General features: G+C 39.3%; 1 protein-coding gene across 1 annotated transcript; it reads left to right on the plus strand.

Moving 5' to 3' along the window:
• Nucleotides 1-3,687: 3,687 nt before the first annotated feature.
• Nucleotides 3,688-11,647, plus strand: LOC143857929 (emp24/gp25L/p24 family/GOLD family protein). Its single transcript, XM_077368482.1, has 4 exons — nt 3,688-4,152; nt 4,649-4,858; nt 10,368-10,444; nt 11,258-11,647. Exons 1-4 carry the CDS (start codon nt 3,949-3,951, stop codon nt 11,400-11,402), a joined length of 636 nt encoding a protein of 211 aa, XP_077224597.1. The 5' UTR covers nt 3,688-3,948; the 3' UTR covers nt 11,403-11,647.
• Nucleotides 11,648-11,784: the final 137 nt, after the last annotated feature.

The following is an 11,784-nucleotide window of genomic DNA, read 5'->3' on the forward strand; positions in this document are numbered from 1 at the left end:
CCTCGATTTAAGAGTTTTATTTGTCTTCATTCACACCATTATCATGATTTGCACATAAACTCTAATATTTTAGGATTTTTTTTTGTTTTTATCAATGTTTTTTCTTTAAATGAGGGTTTGATGTAGCCATGGGGTGGGGTTTCATTGTTTGTGGTGGAGGTGATGGCGGTGGCCGGAGGTGGGGACGGCGGCGGTGGGAAATAGCGTAACTCTAATCCGTTTGCAAATGAGGGTATTTCTGTCCTCAAAATATTAACCATGGTTAGTTTCAATCTTTTCGTCAGGTTAAACTTACGGACCATTGACGGAGGGGGTGTACTTGTCACGTATTGAAAGCCATGGTTAGAGTTGAATGTGTTAGAAACTAGAGGGGTGTGAATGTAATTTCCCTAATAATAATAAATTACTATTTATATAATATAATATTAGATTACGATCGAGGATTGAATCAAAATTAAGACGGTTATATATTAAAGTCCCTAAATTTTTTTTTAATATTAAAAAGTCCCTAAGTTATTCAAATCTTGAATGAATTTACCGATAGATATTATATGAGGGATTATATGGTGTGGTTGATATATGGTCTCGTGCACTAAATGTAAGTTTTTTTTAGGGTGCCGATATTCCTCCCCGCCCCCTTGACGGCTGGCTAATGTTTTCCCACCATTTGACCTCTCTCTCTCTCTCTCTCTCTCTCTCTCTCTCTCTCTCTCTCCCTCTCTCCACACACACAACAGGAATAGTTGGTGGGCCCAACAGAAACCGTTGGTGGAATGGTGGGCCATCTTTGAACAACGTAGGCCCTGCCCATACCACACCATAGGATAATCCAAACCGTCCATTTGATGGGCCATAAACGTAAATAGGTTGCGTCCCAAAATATTATTTCCATAGGCTGATCCTAGCCTTCCGATCTAAATAGAAACTACATCTTATGCAACCTCTATAGATTGTAGGGTTGTGATCATCCTACGGAAATGATTTTTGGGGCACAACCTATTTACATTGTGGCCCATCAAATGGACGGATCGAATCATCCTATGATCTGGACGGTACACTTCATTTTTAAAAATATGGGTGGGGCCTAAATTGGTACGAATCACACCATAGGATGATCCAAACCATGGACGGCTTGGATCATCCTATGTTGTGGACGGTACGCTTCAATTTGAAAAATATCGGTGGGGCCTACGATTGGGCCTTAATGTTAGTGTACGACCAACTCCATAGGATTATCGAAACCATGGACGGCTTGGATCATCCTATGTTGTGGACGGGCCTTAATGTTATTGTACGACCACAGGATGATCCAAACCATTCATTTGATGGGCCAACCCTTTTGAGGGCACAACCCATTTACGTAATGGCCCATCAAATGGACGGCTCAGATCATCCTAAGGTCTGGACGGTACACTTCATTTTTAAAAATATGGGTGGGGCCTTAATGTTACTGTACGAACCAAACCATAGGATGATCCAAACCATGGACGGATTGGATCATCCTATGTTGTGGACAGTACGCTTCAATTTGAAAAAATATTGGTGGGGCCTACGATTGGGCCTTAATGTTACTGTACGACCAACTCCATAGGATTATCCAAACCATGGACGGCTTGGATCGTCCTATGTTGTGGACGGGCCTTAATGTTACTTTACGACCAACTCCATAGAATGATCCAAACCATTCATTTGATGGGCCACAATGTAAATAGGTTGTGCCCCAAAAATCATTTCCATAGGATGATCACAACCCTACAATCTATAGAGGTTGCATAAGATGTAGTTTCTATTTAGATCGGAGGGCTAGGATCAGTCTATGGAAATGATATTTTGAGACGCAACCTATTTACGTTTATGGCCCATCAAATGGATGGTTTGGATTATCCTGTGGTGTGGTATGGGCGGGGCCTAAGTTGTTCAAAGATTGGCCCACCATTCCGCCAACGGTTTCTGTTGGGCCCACCAACTGATCCTGTTGTGTGTGGAGAGAGAGAGAGAGAGAGAGAGAGAGAGAGACACCGGTCAAATGGTGGGAAAGTGACATATAAGTTAAATCCTAACGTTCAACGTTAGCCAGCCGTCAGGCGTGGGGACGGGGGGGGGGGGGGGGAGATATCAACGCCCTTTTTTTTATATGGGAAATTATAACTTCACAGCCATGTTTTGCTAATTTTACTAATGCAACTTGCCTTTTTAGTATTTAAGAGCTGTCAAAAGGTGATTATAGTTCCCAAAAGGCGCTCTCAGGACAATTTAAAAAAAAGAAAAGACAAGCTGAGTCTGTGTAATTATTAAAACATGGTTGTGCTGATATCATTTTCCTTTTTTCAATAGATGGGTGTTGTTATCAGACTGAAAAATGCTGGTCCCAATTTTGGGCAATTAACACTCTGGTCCCAATCTCATGTCGAGTTCAACCTGGAAAAAAAGTCGGGTTTGGTTGGGTGTGTTTCGGGTCGGGCTGGGTTATCCTAACCCAGGTCGAGTTCGGATCGGTTTCGAGTTGAGGGGTTGGGCAACCCGAGTTGAGTAAAACCCACTAGAAGGCAAGGTAGGACTTGAAAATAAGGCTGGACGAATAAAAGTAAGAATGAACACTTGATGCGGCGGAGGGGGGGGGGGGGGGGGTGGGGAGGAGGGGATGTTGGTTCTTCCATGTTTAGATATGGCCAGATAGATAGATAGATAGATAGATAGATTTATTGAGAAATGGATCTTGATTCGGTTTCAGGATCTACGAACAAGAGAGATCCCTAAATATCCATTTGAAAAAAGAGAGTTCAAAAACTTGGGTTGGGTTGGGTTCGGGTTGGAAAAAAGGGTTCATCAAGTTGGGTCGTATTGAACCTCATCGGGTTGGAACTCTGGTTGGGTCGGGTTCGGGTTGGCCTCAACCCAACCAAACCCGACCTGAGTTGCCTCCTCACCTTGTTGTTAAGACTTAGGATAAAGAGTAGGTGGTTTGTTGTTCATTAATCGTAGAGTTCCTTGGTTGCTTTGGTTTCTTGAAATTTAGTTGGGAGGGACGTCCTTGGCGTGTGAAGTGAGAAACTAGGACTTTGTTAAATTATGTAACGAGCTGAACGAAGGGGAAGCAATAAATTAATCCTAGATATCTCTCTTAAGAAGTCAACAAGCAATAAATTAATCCTAGATCTCTCTCTTAAGAAGTTAACACCCCGCCAACACACACACATGACAAAAGTATTGAGTTGATTTACCAAGTCAATTAGTTGAAAATTCCAGTATCATCTTCCGAACGGCCCGCTTTGATACCAAATGAAACTCGGGTTTTGTAAAGAAAAATATATATAGTTCAAAATGTGTTTTAATGATTGGGAGACATTTCAGCAACTAGGGGGTCCCTATTTTTTCCAAGGGAAATGATATTAGCACAACCATATTTTGATATTTTCACAAACCATCTCGTCTTTTAGTATTTAAAGAGCTGTCAAAAGGTTATTACAGTTTCTAAAAAAGCTCTCACAAGCCAATTAAAGAAGAAAAAAACTGTTGGGTTTAAAGCTAATATCAAAATATGGTTGTGCTGATAACATTTTCCTCTTTTCAAATATCTAATTAGGTTAGAGTTGGGTTAAGAGAGAGTTGGCCCAGCCCATTACCATCACTACAAAAATAAGCCCATAATCCTATTCCCTGACCTAAGACATATTTGAAAGGGTAATTATATATATTCCACCCCCGGTTTTCATTCTGGACAGCTCCTTCTAGACTAAAAGAGTAGTCATAAATACACTAGATGGGGCTGTCCTAATTCATAAAAGAGGCAGATATATCACTCAGGTCCCCCAATTGAAACCTTTGGCCATTGTTTTAGTTTTCCTACTCTATTCTCGTTATCTTTTCTGCAGAAACGAACACAAGCAAATCGAATCGATCCATTTTCAATTAAAAAACCACCAATCTCATCTTCATCTCAACCAGACCATGGTCAGAGTTAGGGTTTTCCTGCTTTTGATCTTAGGGTTTTTGTTTACAAGAGCTCGATCTCTTCGTTTTGACCTAGAATCAGGTCGTACCAAATGCATCGCAGAGGACATCAAGATGAACGCTATGGCCGTAGGGAAATACAACGTCATCGCTCCAACGGAGGGCCATCCGATTCCCGATTCCCACAAGATCACCGTTAGGGTAACTATTAAACCCTAACCCTAATCTTAAAACCTCTTTTTTTATTAGGATTAGGATAACTGCAAAACCCTAACCCTAATCCCAATCCTCCCTGTAATGGAAAAATCCTTCCTTTTTATTGTTCTGGTTTGGATCCATGCTTTTATTAGGTGATTTCTACAAACCCTAGCCCTAGCCTCCTTTTCCCCTAGTTTTGTTCATGAAGACCCTAATCTAACTATGGATTCTATTCATTGTTAGGGTTTCTACAAACCCTAATCTAACTTCGGATTCTATCAAAGAGGCATCCACTATTATGGTTTCGAAAAACCCTAATCTCACTATGGATTCTATCCACTATTAGGGTTTCTACAAACCTTAATCTAGCCATGGATTCTATCAAAATCTTATCTTTTTCATTCATTTTTCATCTAATTCTATATTTTCTTTACTTTTTTTTCTTATAGTTTGCGTCTTGAAAGAATTCATACATGGGTTGTTGGGTTGTCTTTTTCAGATTACTTCCCCTTACGGAAATAGCATCCACTACTCGGATCATGTAGAATCTGGGAATTTTGCTTTTACTTCGACGGAGGCAGGGGACTACCTGGCTTGCTTCTGGGCGCTTGATCACAAGCCGTCAACCATGGTAACAATCGAGTTCGAATGGAAGACGGGTGTCGCTGCCAAGGACTGGTCAAATGTTGCCAAGAAAGGGCAGATTGACGTACGCAACCTCTACTCTATTGTTTTCTATATATTTTACTTCCAGTGAATTCTCATTTTCTATATATCTATTCATTTACCCGTGTTTGATTTCACTCATTGGTTCATTTTACATGCAATTTTATTGCTTTTGCTTAACAGTTTTAAGTACAGAAAAATTGAAACTCTAACTACTCGTATATTAACAAAAGAAAGAAAGTGTTAGGAAGATAGATGGTTAGCTACCGAGCCTACCACTGTTTCTCCTTGTCAAGGCGCTCCTGAATGGGTACTTTGCATTGACTGATTACTGGAATCGTTATATTAGCAAGTTACTAAGGGATAGGTTTTTATCTCAGTCAGTAGTCTGAAGACTTTTTTCCGGGTTCATGTGTTTGCCGTTGATTGTCATGTTATCTATGAAGGATTGTGATACCTTAATCGGTTGCTGAGTTTTAGAATCTTCAGATGACTCATCATGACTACATGAGCCAGTTGCCATTTGGTTCAGAGTCAAATCATCTGTGTCTAGGATTTTGAGAAACAAGTGCCAGCTCTCCTCCAAATCCTTAAAATTTTGAGTAATCAGGGAAAACAATGTGCACTGATGTGTTATCGATCCTACACTGGAGGGGTCCTTATGAAAACCTAAACATATGCAAAAGAGTTTGCAATACGTAGAGTTTTGATAGGAGAAAAAAGGAAATAAAAAGTTTAATGTGGTGTTTATCTTGAGTCTGACCTGCATGCGCCTTAAAAACATTAAAAATCAAATGAAACTAAAACAACTGACTCGCATTTTGCTTGAATTTGTCGCATGGAGAATAGAAAAAGTTGACGGGTACTCAAATTGCTTGGCCGAATTTTCATTTGATATTTAATTTAAGAAACCAAGTATAGCCGTGCTAATTTAGGAAACCAAGTTACAAGGAATCAAACCACCTGAGTTTTGATCAAATCAAGTCGCCCATGGTAATACCAAACATATTTATTTGAGGGAATGCATAGTATTATCATTTGGCTTGGTTAACATCTATGTGCCTTAATGAGCTCCATTTTGTAGCATCTCAAAGTGCACAATGTAGCTTTAAGAGTCAAACACCTCTGATATGCGTATATGAAGATGGAAATTTGTGATTGGATCTGATATGATTGTGACGATTTAGTGCAATGGCTGGAGAATAATTCTAAAGCAGCACAATTAGGGGTTGTTTTTTATGGACGAAGGGCCCTGGTAGCAATATGTGGGGTTGATGTTTTGCAATTGAGCTGTTGAACTATTATGAAGCAAGGGAATATGTGAGGGTTCACACAAAAGGATTTATTTCTTAACTTAGGATATCAGGTTATCCATTACTAATTTGTTGGTGGCAAGGAAATAATTTTGGTACTAGTTGGTTGGAAGATTGATGGCGTGGAAAATATTTAAAAAAAAAAACAGAGATTGATGGCGTGGAGCGCTAGTAGACCGGAAACTAGGGCAAGCTTTGTGGTGTTTGGGCTCGGCTCGTTTAGTTTTTAAGAAGGCTCGTGTTCGGTTCGGCTTGTTTAGTTTTTGAAAAAGCTCGGCTCAGCTCGGGAAATATTCGAGAAAGCTCGGCTCGGGCTCTGCCCGTTAAGTGGAACGAACCGAGCATAAGCTCGGCTCGGCTCAAGAATGATAAAAACATACATCTGTGGGATTTGAACCCAAGCCCCCTCTAAATCCAGCGCCTTAACCACTCGGCCAAACCTTCATTTGTGATAAACAACCCACATTCTTTTATTTTATATATAAAAAACAAACATAATCCAAGCTTTAAAGCTCGGCTCGTTTATGAACCGAGCCTAAAAAGCTCACGAGCTTTTCCGAGCCGAACTATACAAAGCTCAAGTTCGGCTCGTTTATTTTGGCGAGCCTAATTTTTGGGCTCGGGTTCGGCTCTTTTAGTAAAAGAACGAAGCTCGAGCCGAGCTTTTAACGAGCCGAACCCAAACATGTTCGCGAGCCTGCTCGGTTCATTTGCAGCCCTACCGAAAACAATCATAGGGCGATGGATCCCCCCCAACTACATCAAAGTTAATTTTGGTGGAAGCCTTAGAGGGAAGTCGAGTCTGGTCGGAGTTGGAGTGTAATTTAGGAACCACTTAGAGGATATCACTAAGGTTTTACTTGAAACATCGACATGAAATATTCTAATGAGGAGAAGGATAACCCCTTCACACCGGAGGTTACATCTTTAAGGCAAATTTTCTAGATATTTGATGGTGAAAGGTGACCCACCACGCAATAACCATGAATATTTGGGTTCAAGCCAGCTTACCTTTAAAAAAAACCCCACTGTGCAATAGCATGGGTGAACAGATCTAGCCTGGGAACATGGAACTTGGCTACTATGTCCTACAAATAATTGATCATGAAACTTGGCTACTATGTCATGCAAATAATTGAGCGTAGGCAAACTGAACCCTTTCTTGAAACAAATTCCTAAATGTCCATTTCAAGAAGAAAATCTTTAACAAATAATTTATTGAAAACAAATAGTTATTGCAAAAGGTTTAGAGCCTTATAGCCAAAATAGGCATAGAACCACCTCTCTAGCTAGACTGTATGCCATATCTTTGGCTTAGGAGAGTATGATGAGGTAAATTAATTTCTCTAGGTTGTCATCATTAACAAGAGCAATAATTTTTGTGCAATAACAAAATCAAAATATATATACTAAACGAAACAAAAACATCATGGGATAGAAAGGGTCCAGGAATGTTTCAAAAGAAGAAAAAAAAGAAGAAGGGCCCAAGAAGGCATCAAACAAAGGTCCATAGTAAATCTGAAAATTTTCTATTTATTAAACAAAAGAGGACCTGGAGAATTCCTTCAAATTTCTTGCTGCAATCATTGGAGTCCTATGCTTTGTGTTATGGCTACTCCTACCCCCCCCCCCCCCCCCCCCCAATCTTGCTTATTGTGAAAAGTAGGGTAAACCGTAGTTACTAGAGTGGGAAACGAGTCCGAGAAGCGAACACGGGAAGCGAGGGGTTTTAAAAAAAAGAAAATGCAAGAAGTGAAAAGCTCTAAAGAAAGTAAAATGTGTGGGAAGCATAGATATAAATTCCGTTCCATTCCGGCCGGAACGGACCGGAATTCCGGTTCCGGACCGGATTCCGGAACGGAATGGGCATATTTTCCGTTCCGGCCGGAATTCCAGTCCGTTCCGGTCGGAATGGCCGGAATTCACTGTTCCGGCCGGAATGGCCGGACGGAAAAATTCAAAAAAATAAAATAAAATTCAAAAAAATTACAAAAATGCCATTAAGGCCGTTGGGGAGTGTATTTTACAGATTTGCTCTCGTTTTATTACCGTTTTATAGTTGTTGGGAGGGCATTTTTCGTCTTTTTTCAAAAAAATTCGAAAAAAAATAAAAATAAAATCCAAAAAATTACATAAATTCATTTATGGCTGTTGGGGAGTGTATTTTACACATTTGCCCTCATTTTGTGACCGTTTTGTAGTTGTTAGGAGGGCATTTTTCGTCTTTTTGTTATTAAACTTTGGTTTTTAAGTAATAAATATGTCTTTTAGTTCATTTAAGTGTTTCTTATATTTTTCTAACAATTTCTAATTTTTTAGGATTTTTTTCATATTTTTAACTATTTTTTTCAACCGGAACGCTGAACGAAACGGCCGGAACACCGGAACGTTCCGTTCCAGTAGCCAAAACGGAACGGCGACCGGAACGGAATTTATAACTAAGGTGGGAAGTGTAATTGAAAGTCAACCCGAGGCATTTAATAAGCCTCAATTGAAGCGAACAAGTACATAGAAAAGAGTAGGATTGTAGTAGGTCAGGGAGGAAGGGTTAATATAGGTAAAGATTATAAGTAGAAAAGAACACTTCACAATTAATTAGAATTACAAGGTTTAGGAATTTACAATTTTATATGTTTTGTACATGTATATTTAAGTTTTTAGGAAAAAAGATCCACATGATTTTTTATTTGAAACTTATGATGGGTTTTCAAATCTTATATGCACTCATTTAAAAAAAAATATATATCGAAGGGATTGTTTGCATCAATGAAATTCCCAGAATGTATGCCGCATGTGTACTTGTACGAGTGTCAGAATCAACGCAGATATAAAGTGTCGAGCTCAACTGATCCCTATGTGTAGGATTTGTCCGTTGAGCAATATATTCCACTCAATGTCGGGAACAAGTACTTTGCCCATTTACAAAAAAACCCATCTAAGAACGCCCAAAATCTTTCTCGAGTGAACATAATACACACACAATTTGTGAGTGCAAGAGGAGGAGGAGGAGGAGGAGGGGTGGGGTGTGGGTGAGGGGAGTAGATCGCCCCTCTCTGAGATCATGAGATACCTTCCCCTTGCGGAAGCTTATGTTTTAAAAAAGAATTTCAGAATTTTCAATGTGTTGCTGCCTGTTACTCGTTTGGTTTTCTTCCCTAGGTTGCATTTGAGATCTAGACATACATTTCTGAGTTATCTAGGAAGCTTCGTTCTGCAACTTCTGTATTGGGACACCTCGTTCCACTTCTTGTATCTCTGATTTCCATATATTTAACAGGCAAGGATAATTGAGCCTCTGTTTAGCTAATATTTGGTGTTTTCCACCTTACCTTTCCCAAAGAGCTGATATTTAATATCTTATTTTTTTATAGGTTTGCAAGTAAAACTTTGTTAAGGAGAGAAAAAATTATATATATATTTTTGAGACAATTGTTAAAAAATCAGAACAAGAAACATCGCTAAAAAGAGGCTGATATTGCCTGACATACAAAGAAATCCCTAGGGACACCCATTAGCATGGTAATCCGCAACCTCATTTGCACTTCTAGGAGTATAGAAAAAAGAACTCATTGTCAATGCAAAACTCTCTGAACTACCATCCAAAAGAACTCATTTTGTATGATAATTAGTGGCACCTCTCCGAAATGAGTAATTTGTCTTTGATGGGTGTCTTCATATTCTTTTAAAAAATTTGCGCTTATTCATATCTTGTGTTTAAGATGCAACTGATGGGGCTAGGGTTGAAATCCTGATAGTCCTCTGTTTGCATCCTGGAGAATCTGCACATCTTAAGCAGAAGGAAACTGGTTTTTTCTCAAAAATTAAAACTATCCCACATTTATGAAATCATGGACATCCTTACCCAATAAATACATACACGTGCGCATGAATAATAATTTTACTTGCAATGTACCACTAATTAATGTTAACTAACCAACTTCTCCAAAAGCTTAAGCTGTTGGAGAAAGGCGTTATTTATCTTTTATACTTTAACACTCCCTCGCACGTGTGGCCCACTCGGCAAACACGTGGCACATGTGGTCCCACTTTGGGCCGACCATCACATGTGGATTTTTGCTATTTGGGAGTTTTGAACTCGAGACCTTTGGCTTTGATACCATGTTAACTAACCAACTTCTCCAAAAGCTTAAGCTGTTGGAGAAAGGCGTTACTTATCTTTTATACTTTAACAATTAAGAAGTGAGTTGAACATTGTTTTGTGTTTTGGTTTTTTCGTAGGTCATGGAGCTGGAGCTAAAGAAGTTGGAGGACACTGTTAGATCCATCCACGACGAGATGTTCTATCTTCGTGAAAGGTATGGTATTTAGACCCCCCACCCCTCCACCCACCCACCCACCCACCCACGTGCGCGCGCAGACACACAATTTTCTTTTATGTGGTAACACATACACACACACACAATTTTCTTTTATGTGGTAACACACACACACACATAATTTTCTTTTATGTGGTAACTTACAAGTAGGGTAGGGTTGCAACCCGGGTTGTGTTTTCCAAAACCCTACGCTACGCGAGAAATTATCACGGGTAGGTTGGATCTAATTTTTTTTTGGGAAAACCCGAGATCGTCGGGTTTTTGTTTTTTTAGCAAGCATAGTGACTAATTTCAAAGATTGTAGAAAACAACAAATTTTCACACCAAAGATCTCTAAGTGTATAAATTTAAGAAGGAAACTATTTTTTTCACATCACGAACGTGATCACCTCGATGAAATTATATCAATATATTGGAAAATAAATTGTCACGCTATTCAAGAGATATTTAAGGAACTCATTGTACCCCTATACGAGTCGGGTCGGGTTTCGGGTTTTTTTTCTTCACACCTGATGCTACCCAAGATTGGGTTGGGTTTTTCAACCTAAAACCCAACCCAACCCAACCCAAGACTCTTGATTTCTAAACCCGACCCAGATTATTTTCGGGTCGGGTCGGGTCGGGTAAAACCCTATCCAAGTTGCAACCCTACTTACAAGCAATCCATTTCATTTTAGGTAATTTGTACTATATCTGTTTTCTTGGGGTGTTGAGGGTGGATGTGGTTCTGTTTATCAAGTGGACTGACTGTACGCCAATCTAATGTTATGATTATATTTTGGCTGGTTACAGGGAAGAAGAAATGCAGGACCTGAACAGAGCTACCAATTCTAGAATGGCCTGGTTGAGCTTCCTTTCTCTCTTCATCTGTTTATCAGTGGCAGGCTTACAGCTATGGCATTTGAAGACCTTTTTCGAGAGGAAGAAGCTTCTTTAGTTGTGTTGAGATACTGTTTGCTTGCTGTTTTGCGGTTAATTTAGTGTAATTTTCAGCAATAATATATACTTCCCTCTATTCCAGGTGTTTTAAGAAAAAAAAAAAAAAAAAAAAACTTTTGCATGAACAATCCATAGCATCTTTTTAAGTATCTTTCCATCATTGCTTCATTATCTTGAAGCTTTCGCATTGTAATTTGTCAAGTCCCCACTTGTTTTTATTTTATTTATTCCACTCTTTGAACAGATTTAGCACTTTGAATGGGACATGTGTTGATGCATTTAGAGTGTTCTATGATGCATTTTTCGGTATATGTTTTTTCGACAGATATTTTAAACAAAGGGCACTATTGCCATGTTTTGATAATTGCACTAACTCATCT

Source organism: Tasmannia lanceolata, unplaced genomic scaffold (assembly GCF_043159265.1).
Source record: "Tasmannia lanceolata isolate RefF3 unplaced genomic scaffold, GAP_Taslan_0.1 ptg000025l, whole genome shotgun sequence".
Taxonomy (NCBI): Eukaryota; Viridiplantae; Streptophyta; class Magnoliopsida; order Canellales; family Winteraceae; genus Tasmannia; species Tasmannia lanceolata.